Genomic DNA, 22,331 nt, shown 5'->3' with positions numbered 1-22,331 from the left:
GCAAGCCAATTCGCCCACCCTTCACCCAAAAAATGCAACCCAAATCGGCTACTCTTCACCTTCAAATTGCAACCCAAATCCGCCACTCCTCACCTTCAAACGCAAGCCAATTCGCCCACCCTTCACCCAAAAAATGCAACCCAAATCGGCTAATCTTCACATTCAAATTGCAACCCAAATCGGCCACCTTTCACCTAAAAATTGCAACTCAAATCTGCCACTCTTCACCTTCAAATTGCAACCCAAATCGGCCAGCTTTCACCTAAAAATTGCAACTCAAATCGGCCACCCTTCACCCACAAAATTGCAACCCAAATCGGCCATTCTTCAACTTCAAATTGCAACATAAATCGACCACTCTTCACCGAAAAATTGCAACCCAAATCCACCAGTCTTCACCCTTAAATTGCAACCCAAATCGGCCACCTTTCACCTAAAAATTGCAACTCAAATCGGCCACCCTTCACCCACAAAATTGCAACCCAAATCGGCCATTCTTCAACTTCAAATTGCAACATAAATCGACCACTCTTCACCGAAAAATTGCAACCCAAATCCACCACTCTTCACCCTTAAATTGCAACTCAAATCGGCCACCCTTCACCCATAAAATTGCAACCCAAATCGGCCATTCTTCAACTTCAAATTGCAACATAAATCGACCACTCTTCACCGAAAAATTGCAACCCAAATCTGCCACTCTTCACCTTCAAATTGCAACCCAAATCGGCCTCTCTTCACCGAAAAATTGCAACCCAAATCGGCCACTCTTCACCTTCAAATTGCAACCTAAATCCGCCATTCTACACCTTCAAATTGCAACCCAAATCGGCCACCCTTCACCTTCAAATTGCAACCCAAATTGGCCACCCTTCACCGAAAAATTGCAACCCAAATCCGCCACTCTTCACCTTCAAATTGCAACCCAAATCAGCCACCCTTCACATTCAAATTGCAACCCAAATCCGCCACTCTTCACATTCAAATTGCAACCCAAATGTGCCACTCTTCACATTCAAATTGCAACCCAAATGTGCCACTCTTCACCTTCAAATTGCAACCCAAATTGGCCAACCTTCACCGAAAAATTGCAACCCAAATTGGCCACCCTTCACCGAAAAATTGCAACCCAAATCCGCCACTCTTCACCTTCAAATTGCAACCCAAATCCGCCACTCTTCACATTCAAATTGCAACCCAAATGTGCCACTCTTCACATTCAAATTGCAACCCAAATTGGCCACTCTTCACCTTAAAATTGCAACCCAAATTGGCCACCCTTCACCTAAAAATTGCAACCCAAATCCGCCACTCTTCACCTAAAAATTGCAACCCAAATCGGCTAATCTTCACATTCAAATTGCAACCCAAATTGGCCACTCTTCACCGAAAAATTGTAACCCAAATCGGCCACTCTTCACCTTCAGCTCGCAAAGTCCATTGGCCACACTTTGGCAGCGAGATTGCCAGGTTAATGCACCGGGCTCTTGGCCGAATAGTCCCACTGGCTAGATTGGTGCACCCTGAACTGCAATGATGGAATGACCTTTCACGTACCCGTTCATATTACTAGTTGTTGGAGATTGCAAGAGGGCAGCGACTGGAGCTCCGGTGTAATGCAATATCCGCGGCGCAATTTTCACTGCTTGGGTTTTATGACTGGTATTAATTAGGGCAGAGGCCTCGCGGTGGCCGATGGCCCATAAAATGTCAGGCTGAGTAAACGCCAAGCCAATGAATCAACACCGAGAGCAAGCGGCACGGACGCGCAGCCAAACCACAGACACTGATTTACTCCTGTGCCTCGCACGCGGCCAAACGTTGACGTGTAAGAAATTTGTGCCGAGTCGGCAGCGGTGCCTGGAAAAAGGTGCTGAAATGACCCGTGCAAGTGGGGCTGCCAAGTCGGGCAGGAGAAGCCGGTCTAGGGGTCAGGGTGTCTGCGAGCTTTAAGTAAACGTGCCGCGATCGGATTCGAGACGGCCAAGGCTTTCCATCACGCAAAGGGCATCTTGGAAGAGAGATTAAAAAAAGAGATTTAAAAAGAGATATCAAAACGAGTAGCAAATGAGCCATAGCTATGAAAATGGTTACAGCTGTTAACCTCCTCCAAAGGCCCATAGTTGGGGCCATGTTTTAAGCACTCTGTTTATGATTTTAAGCTACATCAGCACAAGTCTTGAGTGCGGGGGTGTTTATTCCACATCCCGTCGAAGTGAAAGCTGCCATTTTTCATGTGTTCTTCATCGGTTGTTTGTTGTCGCTTGTGCCCGTTCTTCCAAATGAAATGAAAGGAAGGGGATGGGTTAGCATGCGGGGATGGCCGAGTCATGTCCTGACGAAGAGATAGCTTCATCCCGCAGTGAAGTTGCAGGGATGGCCGAGTCATGTCCTGATGAAGGAATAACTTCTTCCCGCAGTGAAAAGTTGCAGGGATGGCCGAGTCATGTCCTGACGAAGGGCTAACTTCATCCCGCAGTGAGGTTGCAGGGATGGCCGAGTCATGTCCTGACGAAGGGCTAACTTCATCCCGCAGTGAGGTTGCAGGGATGGCCGAGTCATGTCCTGACGAAGGGCTAACTTCATCCCGCAGTGAAAAGTTGCAGGGATGGCCGAGTCATGTCCTGACGAAGGGCTAACTTCATCCCGCAGTGAAGTTGCAGGGATGGCCGAGTCATGTCCTCACGAAGGAATAACTTCATCTCACAGTGAAAAGTTGCAGGGATGGCCGAGTCATGTCCTGACGAAGGGCTAACTTCATCTCGCAGTGAAGTTGCAGGGATGGCCGAGTCATGTCCTGACGAAGGAATAACTTCATCCCACAGTGAAAAGTTGCAGGGATGGCCGGGTCATGTCCTGACGAAGGAATAACTTCATCCCACAGTGAGGTTGCAGGGATGGCCGAGTCATGTCCTGACGAAGGGCTAACTTCATCCCGCAGTGAGGTTGCAGGGATGGCCGAGTCATGTCCTGACGAAGGGCTAACTTCATCCCGCAGTGAAAAGTTGCAGGGATGGCCGAGTCATGTCCTGACGAAGGGCTAACTTCATCCCGCAGTGAAGTTGCAGGGATGGCCGAGTCATGTCCTCACGAAGGAATAACTTCATCTCACAGTGAAAAGTTGCAGGGATGGCCGAGTCATGTCCTGACGAAGGGCTAACTTCATCTCGCAGTGAAGTTGCAGGGATGGCCGAGTCATGTCCTGATGAAGGAATAACTTCTTCCCGCAGTGAAAAGTTGCAGGGATGGCCGAGTCATGTCCTGACGAAGGGCTAACTTCATCCCGCAGTGAGGTTGCAGGGATGGCCGAGTCATGTCCTGACGAAGGGCTAACTTCATCCCGCAGTGAGGTTGCAGGGATGGCCGAGTCATGTCCTGACGAAGGGCTAACTTCATCCCGCAGTGAAAAGTTGCAGGGATGGCCGAGTCATGTCCTGACGAAGGGCTAACTTCATCCCGCAGTGAAGTTGCAGGGATGGCCGAGTCATGTCCTCACGAAGGAATAACTTCATCTCACAGTGAAAAGTTGCAGGGATGGCCGAGTCATGTCCTGACGAAGGGCTAACTTCATCTCGCAGTGAAGTTGCAGGGATGGCCGAGTCATGTCCTGACGAAGGAATAACTTCATCCCACAGTGAAAAGTTGCAGGGATGGCCGGGTCATGTCCTCACGAAGGAATAACTTCATCCCACAGTGAAGTTGCAGGGATGGCCGAGTCATGTCCTGACAAAGGAATAACTTCATCCCGCAGTGAAAAGTTGCAGGGATGGCCGAGTCATGTCCTGACGAAGGAATAACTTCATCCCGCAGTGAAAAGTTGCAGGGATGGCCGAGTCATGTCCTGACGAAGGCTAACTTAATCTCGCAGTGAAGTTGCTCGATAGGCTACTGTTGGTATAATTGCACAACTATTCTTTAGATATTGCCTGCCGGTTACAGGTAGGACGTAATTCCAAGATGTCTGAGGCCGCAGTGCCAAATACGAATCTTGGCTCGCACAATATTTTCCGAGTGGTGTGGAGTTTGTCGTGAATTGCTTTTGGCTCCGCCTGAACCTATGGAAAGCTATGCTTGTTCTTCATGTCATCATTTGCTGGTATCAGAGCCAGCAACCAATGAACAAGGAGCAGAAACAAATCCATCTCTGAGCCGAACTGATCGATCTCTGGTTGAGGACTCACTTATTTAGATTTAGACTTGGACTTAGACTCACTGATCCCCATCGGAGCACCCGTGGCAGTGATGGATCAGGAAGGGTCCCTCGTTGTGCTCTGGCTTAATCCTGTACTAAACCCATAGAAGGGAATTGTAAATTTCAACAAGTCCATGTTTTAAATGAATTACAGGCACATACTCTTGACGGAGCTCCGGGGCGTAACACAACTCCCTTGATGAGAAACGTTCCTTTGCGAGAAGTAATCCTGGATGGGTTTCCACTCCAATGCAGGATAGTCGAATGGACGGGAAGGAATTAGTAATTCGATCAGGATTCTGCCGATAACTCGCCTACTCTTCGCAAAGAAAATCGTGGGATCTTTGACGTCCGCCAACTACAGTTCAACGTCCGTCCGTTCAAAGGACGGAGCACACATATTGAAGAATCACCCTGCCTCTGAAACCATTAGGATGACAGCTTATCGCCGGGTCGGGATTTTACCCAAAACTCGACACTCAGAGATGAGGGTGCACACCCCTAGGCCATCCTGACATCCGCATTTTTAGCTGAGGAGCTCACAAAACTCCATAAATCTGCTTGCTCACAATTACACTGCAATAATACTTGGAGTATCGATTCATATTCCATAAACCGATTGACTAAGGAAGCCTCGTAAGTTGAGTAAAAAAAAAAAAACTTACTTCTGAACCAAGTCGATATGTCTCGAACGAAGCAATATCGCAAAGGGTGAATGTCCAAATCAAATATCCCCCAAAAAGACAAAACCAAATATTTGGTTGTTGATAACCCTAATTCAGGAGATAGCGGACTTCCTCGGTACCAGAGAATTCCAATTCGTCAAGTTTACCATTTTACTCTAATAGTCGTACAGTAGTTTCTCGTCGATGCCCGCGCGCCTGCACCCGCTTCATAGTCAGGTTCACTATGTTTTTTCGTTCAAAATCATGGTAGATTAGCAAACCTATACATTTTTGGAAACGTTATTACATGGAAAATCTGAAAATCAATGTTTACATTTGCCAATTCCGACCAATTCGATTCGACCAATTCGACCAATTCGACCAATCGACCAATTCCATTCGACCAATTCGACCATTCGACCATTGGACTCGATCGACCATTCGACCAATTCGATCGATTCGATTCGATTCGATTCATCGAATTCGATTCGATCGACCATTCGACCAATTCGATTTGCCAATCAATTTGACCGACCTTTGCTTGTGTGGAACGGACTGTGAAAACGATGCGGACTATATTGTCGGATACGACACACAGGACAGTGATGACGAACTCGAAATGGCATATTCTGTAATCGTGTATGTTTGATGCCATTGACTGCCTGTGTATATTTTGTCATTGACTGCCTGTGTAGATGTGGTTATACTGACTGCATGTGTATATATGATTTTGCTGACTGCCTGTGTATGTTTGGTGATATGAATTATTTTGACGCATTTTGATGTTATTAACTGCCTGTACAAAATGATAACATGTATTTGATTATGCAACTTATCGCAAATATAAAGACAGTATTTTGCAATTCAAAACCTTTGATTCGTGTCTTACCATTCCCCATAGCACTAATTTGATACTTTCATTGGATTCCTTGTCCCTGAAAATATAGGTTTAGTATATATATTTAAAGTTTTTAGGGTAATTAGAGGCAGAAATAGAACAAAATATGTATTTTACAGTGGCCATTTTGAAAATCCAAAATGGCCGCCATACAGGTATCTCTCCAAATGTAAACATTGATTTTTAGTTTCCTTATGCTATAACCTTTCCAAAAATGTATAGGTTTGCTAATCTACCATGATTTTGAACGAAATATAATTTATTGACATAGTGAACCTGACTATCATGTAGCTTCCTGCAGTCGCTCGTTGCCCATGAACAAACGCTGGCATGGCATGGTGGCGTTGTTTTGTGCTAATAGCTCGGAAACGCCATTGCGTCCTTAGTTTCTGGTCTTTTCCATAGAGCATTAGCTCCCACTCTTGCACGACTGGTCAATCGGTGTATAACGCATGATGGAAACATCTTTGAGGGCTCTTCGGAGAACCGGGTTCGGAACAAGGCCAGGAGGTTCTGCATCACCGAGCCTCCTGCCCCCGGTACAACGTCGAGTGTGAAATGCGTCCTCATTGTCCCAGCAAACTTGTTATCTTTATTTCATTGGGAATAAAGTGCTCTTATGGAATTTGGGGACTGAACCTGGGATGCATTTCATGCGTGCAAATGCGTTGATTTCGTATGGAAACCTTTGGGAAGTATTCTCTGCTGAGTTGCTCGGCACGTGGATAATCGAGGATCTACCTGTATCCAACTATAACATGTTATTCTTGTCAAAAAGTTGCACAGGCAGAACACATTGTGTGGAGGTATATGTGATCCATTTTGAATGGAAGGTTAAGCCAGCTGTCTTGTCTGTTTTAAATTGCTTGCGGACATGCCCCCTACCCTGACCCCCTGGGTCTGGCTAAAGTCTAAGTCGAAGCTGCTGCTACTACCAACTCGCACAAAGATGTGGGTACTTTGCGAACCTGAAACAAACTCAACCTTTAACCGCTCGGCGGTGTCATTGGCGCTAACGTTATGAGTAAACCTGCAAATGAAGAGATTGATTTGAAGTAAAGGAAAAAATAAAAAAGGAGATGAGGTTTTTCCACATTCCATCGATGGAAGGCACAACTAATGTTATTCAGGAATGGAAAATCTCTTGTGCAAACCCAACGAGTATACATTTCCTTAAATTAGACTAGTACCAAGTAATTGTGGATGTAGTCTGGTCTACAAATTTCAGTGGTTATAGACAATGTATCGATTACAGGCAATAAGGATCGTGCTACCCCTTCCCACTCCCTTTCCCACTTCCCTTCCCACTTCCCTTCCCACTCCCCTTCCCACTCCCCTTCCCACTCCCCTTCCCACTCCCCTTCACACACACCTACACGTACACACACACCTACACACACACACACCTACACACACACACACCGACACACACACCGACACACACACCGACACACCGACACACCTACACACACACACTAATTTGATAAGCCCCCTACTGGAGTAGAGCAGCTAAAGAGCTCCAGATTGTTAGGAAAAGGTACCAGGAGCCTAGCGAAGGCATTTGGACATTTTGACAGCAAAGAGTAAAAAGTTTAGCTGGGAACCGAACAAAGCTGGGCAATCGAAAAACAATTAATCTGGAGAAGTATCATCTTGTGTCCCTCAAATTTTATTGGGATCAATATGACTCCACATGTTATGTGAACACTCGTATGTATTATGGCCTAAATGAGGCCCCTTCAAATGGGAAAAGCCAGGTGTTCTCTCCTGATCCAATGCCTCTCCGTTTTTTTTTTTTGTAAAATAAAAAAGAAGGAATTCCATTCCTGTGATGCTACACAGGGTGTGGTAGTTTTTGCATGGTCGACATTGTGAGGCTTTCGATGTTTAATGCTGGTTCAACGTGCCTCGTTTCTTGCAGTAAACCTACTGGACACCATCAGCACCGTGGGAGAATTGGACTGGACAGCATCCGCAGACGGGGTGCGTATTCAAGTTGATCTTTGCTTGTCTTGGGTTCAGAGTTTAAGTGAGAGACATATTTGTATTGAAACCATAAGGTCGGACGTGCAAGGAAGGTGTGCTTGGGTCGGGGTCGCTTGCATGTGAAACCCAAGTTTCTACGGTTATCGGTGAGAAGATGAGATTGAAAAGCAGTTCTTTTTTGTTGTTTTTTAGGCACCAAGCCAAATATTTGGAATGCCGTCGTCATCAATTGGAGAGAGAGAGGGGACAAAATGTATAAACACGTCTCATAAAGTTTGTTTTAGTTTGAAATAAAATGTGAGCGTAAAATATGTAAATCAAACGATAGCAATGAGTCAATGCTTCAGTAATGATAGTGCGATTCGTCAGGGTGGGAAATGGGCCCATGAGTGGTTGCGGAGTGCCGGGGAAGGGCAGAAGGGCAGCAAAAGGAAGTGTCGAAGAAAGGCTGGAAGGGAAGGGCCGAGATGCTAATGATGGTCTGGGAGAGGGGAGGCGAGGGATGGGGGGGTTTGAGGGGTGAAGGTTCCGGTGACTTTGTGTGCCGGTGTATGACTTGTAGGGCGTCTCCTGCTGTGGTATTTGCCTACAGCAAAAAATTATATGCTCTCTCGGTCTTCTCAATGCCTGGACCATTCAGCTTGCAGAGTACCGGGAGGGGTTATTCATGTTTTAATTGGAATTCAATGTGGTGCATAAACCTCGAGGAGTGAACCCTGACAGCCTGATGCCGATGGGCCTACAGAAGTGTAACAATCTCTTAAATGCATTCATTGAGACCCAGCTGGACGGCTCTCAGACAAATTCCGACAGACTTATTTTATTGCTATCCTGCTTAAGGCCTGGGCCTAGAATGTTTCCAGTCCTGCGTGAAATGCATGCAGACCTACGGTTATCAAGTTCATAGCAGCGGTCAACATCTGTTTTGCCTTGCACTCGGTTGCAATTGTAGGAAGATTAATGATTAGGGAATGCAGCTAAAACCTCCGAAACGGAGAGGGAGAGAGAACCATTCACCCCCTACTGAGGATCTCTCGCCAGGAAACCTTCTAAGGAATATTTAAAGGCAGTAGTAGTCTCAAGCCGCCATCATAACTCGGTTTGTGATGTTTGAACAGCTGTCTCCAGCAGGCCTAAAGCCGTTTCGGTGCCTAAAGCACGCCTGTAGTTCGACTCCCTGCCGCCAGAGTACCTGACCTATCCACATGGGTTGGGCCTGATGCCTTTTGCAGCCTGCATCATGCCCCGGCACCTGTTTAGCCTCTGCGCACCAATGTGGCGGAGCTAATTGCCCAGTCAATAAGTTTCCTCGGAAATGTATCATTGGCACTTTTTCACATTTACCATGTTTGTCCGCTTTTACCCGTCTTGCATACAGGTTCCTTGTCTACACGGCCCACTCGTCTCTCTAGATGTGTCTTGTCTATATGTGCTGTCTGTTCCTTCTTTCCTGGTTTCTCTCTCCTCCCTTGCACGCAAACTTCCTCGGCTCTGTCACTGTGTCAGTATCACCCGCTGGCTTTAATCTCTTCTGTAAAAAGCGTGGAATAAATAAATAAATAAATCAAATCAAGAGATCACCAGAAAGAAAGCAAATCAAATTATATATATATATATAAACTTATTAAACTTATAAAAGATTTAAACTTATAAAAACTAATTTTAAAAAAAACTTATAAAAACCTCATATTACACCATGATGAAGGAAAAAGATTAGGCCTCAAGAAATGTTTGAGGCCTACTCGAGTTATTCTGTTTTCCGAAACCTTACTGGTGCTGTTTCTCCTTCCCCTCTGTTTTGATCTGCAGTGGGAACAACTTCCAGTGAATTTGAACACAAGCTTGACCGTACAGGCCTTCCAAGTGTGCAACGTGAACGGCCCAAACTACGACAACTGGCTCGTCACCGAGTGGGTGCCCCGCCGAGAGGCACACCACGTACTCGTGGAACTCAAATTCACGCTGCGAGACTGCAGCAGCCTCCCCGATCAGACCAGAAACTGCAAGGAGACGTTCAACTTCCTTTATGCCGAGTCCGACGGCAGTCCACCCCAAAGGCCTTATGAAAGGCATTTTGTCAAAAAGAGCACCATTGCGGCTGACAAAATCTTCACGCAAATTGATGTTGGTGATCGCGTGCTCAAACTGAACACTCGGGTTATCCAGCTTCCGCGATTAACAAATCAGGGATTTTACTTGGGGTTCCAAGATACCGGGGCATGCGTGGCACTCGTTTCTGTGCGTGCTTTCTACAAGAGGTGCCCGGAAACGATTCGCCACCTGGCTAAATTTCCAGCCACTGTGTCAAATACCAAACTACAGAAGATACCTGGTACGTGTGTGTCAGGAGCTATCGTTAAGGAACCTCCACAATTACACTGTGACGCCGATGGCAAGTGGGTCGTTCCCATCGGAAGATGCGTCTGCAAAGCCGGTTATGCGGCCACTGGAGAAAAATGCAGAAGTGAGTTATTTGTTGCTTAATTTCCTCATATTACTGGGATGTTATTGTTTTATTTGATTGTAACTCTGAATGAATCGTCACTTTGATGTTCGTTTTTCGTCTAGCTTTCTGAAGGCACAAAGAACTAGAACGGCACTCGGTAGAGCGCAAACCTCTGCCAGGTGAACAGTTTATGTTTTGTATCCCACTGATAGGTCAGATCTGGATTCGGACCTGAACCAATATCTAATCGGCTTGTTCTTGTCACCTAACCAACTCGTCCACCTAGTTTAGTCATAACTCGTCCATAACTCTTTAAAAATATCATGTTATATATCGATTTTCGCTCAATCTCTCAATGGTGAAGAATCACTTAAAAATTAAATAAATATCGTATCCGAATCCATATTCAGATCTTCACCAAAATCGAATCAATTAGTCTTTGTCACACACACAACCTGTCTAACAGGTTTTGTCCAAATCCATCCATAACTTCTTGAGATATCCTGCTATATATCGTTTTTGGCCTGATCTGGTACGTGTGTTTTCTCAACAATGGATGGAGGTCCTCAATGCCAAACAGGAAATTAGAGCAGTCTCCCTTGACATATCACGTGCCTTCGATACGGTCTGGCACCCCGCTCTGCACACCAAACTCTCCTCTTTTGGTATCAATGGAAATCTCCACGCATGGCTGGTGGACTTCCTCTCTAGTCATAGTCAACGTGTGGCCCTGAATGGGTTTCTCTCATCTCCTCTTCCTGTTCAGGCTGGAGTTCCCCAAGGCAGTGTTCTGGGCCTGTGCTTTTTCTGGTCTTCATCAATGATCTCTCTGACTCTTGAAAATCCTCTGTATCTCTTTGCTGATGACTCTACTCTGCCACTTTTCCCACTCCTCCCTCCAGGTCTTTAAAACAGCTGTTCACCACCATCTCTTATCTTCCCCCATCCAAAACCTTGATCTTTTCTACCCCCGCTAATTCACCCCAGATCCACCTTGTTTGAAATTCCAACTTCTTTCCTGGAAGTCCTGGCAGTGTCCATATGTTTTATACCTCTCCCACCGCCCCCTTCCCATGCCCCCCCCCCCCCAAAGCCCTCGCCCTCTCTCAGATCTCTCGATGTCTCCATGTCTCTCGGTCCCTGCTCTCAAATGTTGTGTTTGTGTCCTTCCCCCTCTCTCCCCATCTTGTCTACCGCTCCCGATGTTTATATGTTTTATGTGTCGGTTTGTCTTTGTGTGTGATTAATGTTCGCTCTTTCACGAGCCTCGATCTTGTATACAAAAAAAAAACAAACAAAAAAAAAAAACTCTGTCGCTCCATTCTTCATCCCTCAGATCGGCAGTCTGCTGCCTCCTCACTCTCTGCAGACCTGGACAAAATCACAGACTGGGCAAACAAGTGGAACATGTCTTTCAATCCTGACAAACCTCACACTCTTACGATGCCTCTCCGAAAAGACCGACTGGACAACCCTCCCATCCACTTTCTGAATAATCCTCTCCAAGAAGTTCTGTCACTCAAGCTTTTGGGTCTCACTATCTGCCATGATCTTTCCTGGGAAAACCACATTTCAAATCTGGCCTCCAAAGCCAGTCGCCGACTGGGCATCCTCCGTCGTGCAAAGTCCTTCCTTGGCACACCTGAGCTCCTCACCACATACAAGGCTTTCAGCCGCAGCTCAATGGAATACTGCTCTCCCCTCTGGGCTGGTGCTCCTGCCTCACACCTAGCTCGTCTTCCCGCTGTTGAAACCAAAGCATTCAGAATCATTGGAATCTCCCGCGATGAAGCTAACTCCAAGGGCCTCTCACTCACTCACCGCAGGCAGGTTGGTGGTCTTTCCATCTTCTACCGACTCCTCTCTGGCCTTGCCCCTCCAGCTCTCTCTGGGCTCTGTCCCGCAAATATTCCTACAGGTCGCACAAGATCTGCCTGCAACCCTCTTATGGTCAAACTGCCAAAATCAAGACTCTCTGCTCACCTTCACTCCTTCATTCCTCTCTTCTCCCGCCTCTGGAACAAACTCCCTCACTCTCTTCAATCCCACTCCACCCTCCAGGTCTTTAAAACTGCTGTTCACCACCATCTCTTATCTTCCCCCATCCAAAACCTTGATCTTTTCTACCCCCGCTAATTTCACCCCAATTCCACTTTTTTGAAATATCAACTTCTGTCATGGAAGTCCTTGGTGTCCTTGTGTTTTATACTTCTCCCTCCACCCCCCCCCCTTCCCACGCCTCCTCCCCCCAAGCCCTCTCCCTTCCACACATCTCCCTGCTCTCAAATGTTGTGTTTGTGTGCTTCCCCTTCTCTCCCCATCTTGTTTTCCGCTCCCTCTTTTTGTGTGTTTTGTTTGTCTGGTTGATTTGTTTGTGAAGTAAATGTTAGCTCTTTCACAAGCCTCGATTCAGTATACAAAAAAAAAAAAAAAAATCTCCCAATGGTGAAGAATCACTTAAAAAATTATACGAGCCGGATCCGAATCCGGATCTTCACCAAAATCAAATCATTTCGTCCTTGTCACATACGCTACGTTTCTGTCAAATTTCGTCCGAATCCGGATCTTCACCAAAATCAAATCATTTCGTCCTTGTCACATACGCTACGTTTCTGCCAAATTTCGTCCGAATCCGGATCTTCACCAAAATCAAATCATTTCGTCCTTGTCACATACGCTACGTTTCTGCCAAATTTCGTCCGAATCCGGATCTTCACCAAAATCAAATCATTTCGTCCTTGTCACATACGCTACGTTTCTGCCAAATTTCGTCCGAATCCATCCACAATTTTTTGAGATATCTTGTTCACAAACAAACAAACAAACGGGTGTGAAAACATAACCTCCATCCACCTTCGGTGGCGGAGGTAAAAAGTTGCAAATCATGCTCAGTGTGATTGGTCTGCCAATTAATTCCATCACGTGCAACTGTCTTGCTGATTGTTGCATCACACCTGTGAGTATGGATGTGGTACCGTCTGTAGGTTAAGGCAGGAATTTGTAATTTGGCCAGGGTGTCAGGACACAATGGCCTAGTCTTTGTGAATGACACCACGGGATCATATTATCATAAACGTCCATTGGCAGATAATAGCAGATGTGACCCTGGCAAAGTGGCAAAGTCATGTATAAGGAACGGTGCAAAGCTCTGCCGGAAAAGTACCATGGTGGCAGTTTATAGTTTGGGATGGAATTGGCCCCAAACGAGACTTATTACAGTTATGTACACCACCTCTGAGCTGGTCTGTGATATTCGTGGACTGATCTGTAGTTTGTCTTTATGGGATTTTCTTTTCATACTCTACACCACCATTTATTTATTTATTTATTTAGTAAAGCAATAACTTTATTCCACATTATAATCTGAAAACTTACTTTGGGAATCCACTAAAGAACATTTGGTTTCTAAACTCCTCTCACATCGATACGTTAACTCTACAAGTATTTAATTCCAAAGTATTCAGCCATGCATCCCTCAGCTCTCACGTCATGACTACCCATCTATATAAATAAAGGAGGAGTGTCTGTGTGTGTGTGTGTGTGTGTGTGTGTGTGTGTGTGTCTGTCTGGATGTCCGCTTATAACTCAAGAACTACACATCGGAGAAAAGTTTTAGACACAGATTCGGAATCAGCATAAAATTCCGGTGGTTATAGGCTACTTTTTATTTTAATATCAATGGTTTAAAAACCGGGCCAGCTGCAATTCCATGGTGTAGTTTGTGGCGGCGCTATTGCCCCTTTCCGATCCCATGACGCATTGCGGTTCCGATTCGCGATAAGGTCTATGCGCTATCACCGACACTTTTCCACCTTTTTCATACCTTTTAATCAGATTTACCTTAGCGTCCATCGTAACCACATTATGCTTGGAAACACTAGCATTATCCTTCTTCATTATTATCCTTCTTCTTCAAACACTAGCATCATTATCCCATGGCTAACACAGACACAGTAAAGGAATACTGTACGTCACCTCTGTTTTGAATGAGAATCAGCAGTTGCGCGTACGTACAGTATACTGTACGTACATATTTATATATTTTTAATGTGCTTTTTATTGTATTTTAAATTGTTTTTAAGCTTCTTTTATTCTTCATTTATGTACTATTTTATTTATTTTAAATATATTTTTAAGGAAAACAAATGTTTTCACGTCCGTAGGAGTGACGTAATGTCGCACATAATGACGTTCGCTGCCCGGTCATGAAAGAAATTATGATTCTCTTGCCAAAGTGACATGAAGATCAGGCAGTAAACCTCCCAACTGAGTTTCTCAACAGTCATCAGCCTCAAGGACTCCCAACACACAGGTTGATTCTCAAGGTGGGAGCACCAATCATGCTTCTAAGGAATCTTGATCCACCAAAGCTGTGTAATGGAACACGATTGACAATCCAGCAAATGATGCCGCATGTCCTAGAGGCAACCATCCTCTCAGGACAATACAGAGGAGAGAAAGTATTCATTCCAAGGATACCACTTATTCCACCTGATCTTCCATTCTCCTTCAAGAGGATTCAGTTCCCCATCAGGCTATGTTTTGCTATGTCCATCAACAGGGCGCAGGGGCAATCAATGAAGGTTGTCGGCCTGAACTTCACAGAACAAGTGTTTGCCCATGGCCAGCTGTACGTGGGCTGCTCGAGGGTTGGAAAACCAAGCAATCTTTATGTCTTGGCACCAAGTAAGAAAACCAGAAATTTTGTATACCCAGAGGTTTTGAGAAATTGAAAATTGAAAAAACGTCATGTAGGAAATGTACTGTGATATTGCTCTAAAATATACATGTTCTTTTCATCATATATTTGTATTATTCTTATTCAACCCGGGCGAAGCCGGGTACCTCAGATAGTTATATATACCTGCATGACTACCCATGACTACCCAGAATGTTAAAGTTCCTTGTTTATCTCTTCCATGAGCCTCTTTCTCCATACAGGTAAAAAAAAGTGTATTTAAAGGGGAAAATCAGAAAACTTCAATTTCCAAGCAATCCATTTATCAAAAAAATTATTACAATTTGCTTTAATGTCATTAAGATTTTTAAGAATTTGCTCAGCCCAAAACCCAGGGCCTTTTTCTAGGCCTCGGTGACACAAAAATTTAGATTCATCAACTCAGTAAATTTACGCAGTTAACTAATGTCCTCCGATTGCTCTTTAGAGGTACTTGATTTTGGATTTCGAACATGCTATAATATAAACTGTTACCCTGGTGTTTCACAGACGGGGTGGTTCATCTTACGGTCAGACAAGCCCTTTGATATTAAGCCGGAGGACCAGTTTGATAGGACTGGTCGCCATTGGGCTTTAAAGATCCCACGATGTCTCTCACCAAGAGTAGGCAAGTTATCGCCGGCACTTTGACCAAATTACAAAATCCTACCAAGTTACCTTCAGTCGACCGTGAGACCTGGGCAGCCGGTTCGTGAAAGACTTGGGCCAAAAAGACTTACCCGGCCATCCCCACGAGAATTTGCGGATAATCTGGGCCCATTAAAGAAGTAGAGGGATTAGTATTTTTCTGCCCATAATCTGAGTCGTTTTAAATTGTATGCTAATGATCTTTTCTTACTCGCCACATTCCAAATTAGTTTTTTTTTAAATATCGATGTGTAAGGAGCCTCGATGGTTAAGTTTGCACAAAAAGCAAAAATCTTTGATTTTCAAAACCTCTTGATTGTTCCACGTCCTTCATGGCTCCAGAATTATTTGCGTGGGTCCAGAGCAGTGAAGAACTAGAAGAGAATGTGTGCAAGGCCTCCGCCATTCGCTTGCTTCATCAACTCCCTTTGATAATCCCTAAGGAATTCTGTTTCCCTGAGTTTCGAGCTCTTTTTCCTTCATCAGTAGAACATTACAATGGATACATTTGTGTTCCTTGAACAATGCTACCTGAAAAGTTGTCCCATTTTTTTTGGTAGGCCTTATGTGCTCGATTTGTAATCCTTTCCATAATTGATCGTCGTTTCATTATCAGTTTGCCTCCTGTTCCTGGTTGTCCATTCCCACACGGTGTTGCTTGACGACATAGTTGGCGAATTTTCATTTTGAAAGAAATCGACCTCGACTTGTCCGATATATCTCGGGACTTGCAATGAGATGTTTGAGGATAATTTGACTGTTAACCCATGGTAAGCGGCCTTGCCACGTGGTCGCCCACCGATGACGTAAGATTTTAAAGAATTTGCTCAGATCAAAACCCAAGCCCTTTTCTAGGCCATGGTGACACAAACATTTAGACTCATCAACTTAGTAAATTTACGCAGTTAACTATTCTGAAAGATGGAATTGCTCGAGTCAAAGGACGATGGGGGTTTATTTAGCTGTCCATTGCAAGCTATTCCGGTCGGTTCCCAATTGTGGGCCTGAACTTTGAAGTGAGGAGCGAGATGTACATGTTCATCCCCCAGGTTATTTGATACATGAGAGTTCTGGTAACAAATGATCTGGAGAGTTTATACTTGGATGGGTATTCTGAATATGGATGGCGGAAACCGAACGAATGTTTGTCCAAAAACTGTCTTTCGCCTTTAGTTGGCATGGCTCGAGCCGAGTTCCGAATGCCATTGGGCCCTCTGGTTGGCTTAGCTTTAATAATAATAATATGAGGTCTCTTACAAGGAACTTCAATGCAGGAGGGGCCATTAGGCCCGTAAAGCATGCACAACAGTTGCCAACATATGGTTGTTTGTCTGTGCGTTATGCTTTTTTTAGATGCTGAGCGTTAGGCAGGGAAGCAGCACGTGGAATTTTTAGGGTTCGGATCACCGATTTTTCCAGACTCGGAGCAGATGCTCCAACCATTACACTACCGAGTCTGGTTAAATCAATAAACCAGAATAACCAACCATAACGCTGCCGTTAAGCAAGAACATCAATTTCAGTGAATTGCCCAGGAGTTTTTGTGGAGACGGCCATGTCATGTGAAATATTTACATTTTGGCTGTGAAATATTTACATGATGTGTAAGAAATCTATTCATCACATTTTTACCATTGTAACGTAATTTCAATGAAGGTTCATGAAGGTTCCACAGACAATGCTGCGTCTATTCAATCATTGGTGTTAAATATTTCACGCAATGGTGCCGTCTCTCCCATTCATTAAACTTGGGTTGGCACGATAGCCAAGAGGTAAGGCCACGTGCCTCTGAGAGCTGCCTAGCCTGGGTTTGAACCCGGCCCAGCTATAAACTGCCATTCTGGTGTTTCACGTGCACGGCGATACATCGATGTGTGTGCCATCCCTCGGATGCATGAAAATTGCAGGCCCATCTGCCAACATTGGTCTTTGGTGGACGTTAACTGCTGGAAAGGCAATGGCAAACCACCCAGAACACCAAAACCCTATGACAAGAGACTGCTTCGGCAGCACCAACGCCATGTCACGCGTCTGGCAAATTTGTTTAACTAGCAATTTAACTAGCAACCCGCCCTATGGACGGGGCTTCAATTGGGAGGCCCAAATGAAAAGGCAAAATATCAGAAATTGAAGGCTTTTTTTATTTTAACCGATTTATGTAAACATCCGTTGAATGATATCACATGCAAATCATCAAAATCGAAACAGTACATGGCGCCCATTTTGAAAAAAGATTGAATTCTGCAAAACGGAAGCGGCCGCTACACGTCTTTCTCAGTCGCACGTTTATGTGTGAAGAGTGCGCGCCGAATCTGTAACACGGAAGCGGCTGCTACACCTGTTTCTCAGTCGCTTTGCACACGCTGGGGTGTTACTTCGGAGCTGCACGTTTATATCGGAAGAGTTCGTCAGGAGTCGATCTACTCTCTCCTGGTACGTAGAATTTCAACAAAAGCCACATCACTGTTCATATCGGTAAATATTATTCCATCGTGTTTTGGAAAACTGGAAAATTGGAAAACTTGCAAAAATTGGAAAACAATATAGCCTATTTTACTCCAGGGGGTCCTAGGATTGATTACCCACCCAAAATATCGTTGCGATCAGTTCAGCGTTTTTGCGGTACCTTGGAACGGACAGACAGACGGACCGACATTTGGTGAATTATAGTAATATTAATGACTAAATTAGCCTTAATTTTTGAGTCGAAAAAGAAGATGTTGTTCTACTCACAAAATATTTATCTTTTCTTCTGTGGTCTTTTGTTACAGCACAAAGCACGGAATGTAAATCTGTCGTTCCACTCCTTAGTCACATCAAACTTTCCATGAAGTTTCATGAGCAGGGCCTTGTCAAACGTAGTGACTTTGAAAGTTCCCTTTGTGGATGTGGCTGGATCCGTATACTGATTCGGTTCATTCTATCCATTGATCTAGTTTATTTTCTTATCTCTTCCTCACGGACCGAAAAGTCTTCTAATGCTCACAGAAGATGCTTTGATGGTTAAAAATTGCCAAGGAGATAACATTTTTGGAGTGTTCTTTCAAACCAAAAATTTGTATTGTGTATCAGTCATCGGAAGAGACCGAAATACAATCGACGCACTTTTAAAAAGGATGCTTCAAAGCTCGCAAAGATTAAACAAGGATAGTGTAAAAAATGATGGTACTCTTCTCATCCATCACACCCTCATCAACAATAGCATAGATCGTCCCTGGTGTCAATTTGGTGGAACGCTGTTGTTGCGCTGCTGAGATTCAAACAAAGGAATTATCTCGACCTTATCCACAACAATAACTTTATGCTGATATAGGTTGTAATAATATAAGCGTTGTGATTTTGGGATAATTATTCGACAATTTGTGTTGCTTATAATAATTGTCCGTTCGTTCGTTCATTCATTTATCTATCTACCGACATTTATCTATCTACCGACAGTATCTATTTCCCATGATTGGTGGAGGGCCACAGAGGAGCTTATGTGCACAGCAAGGACATTAGGAGATGTCATTGCACTTTACTAGTAGCAAGAAGTTCCAAGACAAATAATAATCATTTTCAATGTACTTTACATGGTGTCAGTGCTGCCAAAGTAGTGTATTGGTGCGGGGTCTGCTGGTTGGTTTGCCAATGCCTTCCCAGCAGTCAGGGCAGGAATTTGTGATTTGTTCAGGGTGCCGGTGATAAATCGCCTAATTTCGCGAAATACTATTGAAACACCAAGGTGGCAGTTTGTAGTTGGGCCGAGATTCCAACCCAGGCTAGACGACTCAAAATTGAGTATGCGTACCTCTAAAGTCTAAGGCCTAAGCTATTCTGCAATTCCTGAAGACAGCGATATTAAGAAACAAAAGGCAAAGCAGTAGAAAATATGGGAGTTGAAACTAGGATCCCAGAATCACGAGTTGAGTTCTTACCTCTTGGATGACAATGCCAAACGAGCCAATCAAAATTGTCCTGATAAAGCAATTATTTGAGGTTGATAACGTCGATGTTCTTGGTGTTGGTTGCACTCGGTGGGAATTGTAATGCGGCGTATAAACAAACGTACATCCGTGAATTGCAACTTTCAAAGTCACCACATCTGACAAGGCCCTGCTCATGAAACTTCATGGAAATTTTGATGTGACTAAGGAAGAAGCCTTTTCTGATGATTAATGTAATGCTATGAGCACGCTTTGATTTGTCACAATATCCCATAATTGGTGCATGGGTGAATTTTCATGATACAATTGGAGAATTTTTATTTTGCAAACTCTTAGCCTCAAATTTCTAAGCGGCAGCTTGACCGAGTGTTGGGTGTGAGACAGCTGGGTGAGGTGTGAACTCGGACCAAGTGTCAGGGTGCTAGGGGTTTGGTTAAAAACTCCGTGAATTGCTCGGCATGCTGGCGTGTCTCAACAAAACTCACAAATTCCACATGTGCGACACGCCGGCTGGAAAAGCCTGGAAGGCTTTGCAATATTTAACAGTCGGAAAAAAACTTGTAAGGCAATTTCTGCCATTCCCACCCCCACTCCACCTCATCGAGCCCTTGCTCCGCAGCACTTTTCTGGACTCGGTGTGCCGGGCCAGTTTCAAGTGGTGTGTTTGTACTTTGTGCTCTTTTTAGCAACAGTCTCAGAAACAGGGCAAGATTAAAAGATTATAATTTAATATCTATTGTCACATTGCTGTCGTGTTTTGCCGGCGGCCCGCACAGGCCCTGCTATTAACAGTCACCAGGCCATCTGGTGCTATCGGGTAACCTTTTGTGGACTTCCCGAAAGCCCTGCACTTATCTCATCTGAAACGAAGGTGGTTGCTTTAAGTGGACCAATCCATTTGCGCATTCCTCCTTGCCTTATCAAATTCTGAAATTTCAAATGGTCTCGATGAGCCTGGTATTAAATTTAGATTTTTGTTATTTAATTATGTTCAAGTCGTTCTTCTGAGGGCAATAAATTGTTCAAGATGGACACACATGCGTCATCGCACTTAAATGTACCAAAAAAATTCCACTTTTTGTAGGAAAGTATAAACTTCCTCCAAAATAAGCTGTTACAAGCATTCCTAATCACAAGGGCCTTGTTGGCTGATTGCACAAAGCAGCAAATTGATGATGGATGAAAGCAACAAGACCTTGATTGAGATATGCCAGCTGTCGTGGGAAGCAAGGAGAAAGAGGGTCCTCTTTTGCACCGCCAAAGGGTTGACGCTGGACCTTGCTTCACATTAAATATCGGATTGTAGCGGCTGCCGCTGGGGTTACACAATCGCCTTGCACCTATCAAGGACGCGGAGCGATCACCAGGCCGGGCTCGTCCAGGACGCCCGGGCAGGCCCGCGCTCGACTTGCCAGGCCTCGGTCGGGACGCCCGGGCAGGCTCGCCCTCAACTTGCCAGGCCGCAGCCGGGACGCGGGGCCACGCCCCCTGGCGCCAGGCCTGGGCAAACCCCCTGGCGGAATAGATATATATTGCTGACCGTAAAACGTTTTTCCCAGAGTGCCTGAGTGTTTGATTCGAATAAAGCACCTCAGATGAATTCAAGCTTTTTGTCGCGTCCATTCTTTCGATCGACGTGGGAGCCACAGCTCCTTCATTGGTGACCTACCGACATGGACACGGCAGTGATGCTTAAACTGCCTACCTTCTGGGAGGCTCACGCGGCTGTTTGGTTCGCTCAGGCGGACTCTCAGTTCGCCCTGCGAGGCATCACCGCGGACGACACCCGCTTCCACCATGTGGTGGCGGCGCTTGGTTCCGCCACCGCGGCCCGCGCCTTGAGCCTCCTCGAGCACCCGCCGGCTGCTGACAAATACGGCGCGATTAAGAAGCTTCTACTCGATGCTTTCGCCCTCCCAGCGGCGGAACGCGCACGGCGCCTGCTCGATTTGCCCGAGCTCGGCGACACGCGCCCTTCCGAGCGAATGGACTACATGCTTTCGCTGCTCGGCGAGCACTCTCCGGCATTCCTGTTCCGGGAGCTGTTCCTCCGTCAGCTGCCTAACCCGGTACGCCTCGCCCTGGCAAGCACGACGATCACAGATCCCCGGGCCCTTGCCAGAGAAGCCGACAAAATCTCCGCCGCGGGACAGCGCATCGCAGCGGCGACATGGGACCCGCCGCCGCCTGATGCACCATCCATGGCGCCCGAGCACCCGGCGCGTTCGACGGCCGAACTGCCGACGCAATTGGCGGCCGCTATACCGAGCCGACCACGTCCAGCACGACGTCCGAAGCCTCCACCCGACCAAGCGTGGTGTTCCTATCATGCCAGGTTCGGACAGAAGGCCCGGACATGCCGACCCCCGTGCACCTTCGGCGGGTCGGGAAACGGCCAGGCCGGCGTTCATTACCTGCCATGAGCGCCGGCCACGGTCACACGGGCAACTTACTGTTCATCACGGACAAAGCGTCCGGACGGCGCTTCCTGTGCGACACCGGCGCCCAACTGAGCGTCATGCCCGCCTCTGACCAGGACAGGCAATCCGCGGTTTGCGGCCCCTCCTTGGTTGCGGCCAACGGATCGACTATCCGCACCTTCGGCCCGCGCAACGTCACCCTCTGCTTCGGCGGCCAACGCTTTGCTTGGACGTTTATAACCGCCAACGTGCCCATGGCTCTGCTAGGCGCCGACTTCCTCTGCGCACACGGACTGCTGGTGGACGTCCAACGGCGTCGTTTAATCAACGCTGAAACCTTCAGCTCCCTGGTATGCACATTAAGCAGCTCCGCGCCGACCGAGCTGGCATGCACCGTCCCGGCGGCGAACGAGTTTGCTCGCCTGCTCGCGGA

The 22,331-nt window shown here is 45.9% G+C and overlaps 1 protein-coding gene across 4 annotated transcripts in view; it reads left to right on the top strand.

The window, feature by feature from the left end:
• The window catches only part of LOC137436706 (ephrin type-A receptor 4), a 57,486-nt gene that overhangs the window by 3,249 nt on the left and 31,906 nt on the right, over positions 1-22,331 (top strand). For all 4 annotated transcript variants that reach the window (XM_078786682.1, XM_068130713.2, XM_068130714.2 and 1 more), the window contains exons 2-3: positions 7,677-7,738; positions 9,551-10,205. In XM_078786682.1, coding sequence (XP_078642808.1) covers positions 7,677-7,738; positions 9,551-10,205 — 717 coding nt within the window. The remainder of the gene's footprint in view (positions 1-7,676; positions 7,739-9,550; positions 10,206-22,331) is intronic.

This window comes from Myxine glutinosa, chromosome 11 (assembly GCF_964187855.1).
Source record: "Myxine glutinosa chromosome 11, kmMyxGlut1.1, whole genome shotgun sequence".
Classification (NCBI taxonomy): domain Eukaryota; kingdom Metazoa; phylum Chordata; class Myxini; order Myxiniformes; family Myxinidae; genus Myxine; species Myxine glutinosa.
This window is presented reverse-complemented; position numbering and strand designations above follow the sequence as displayed.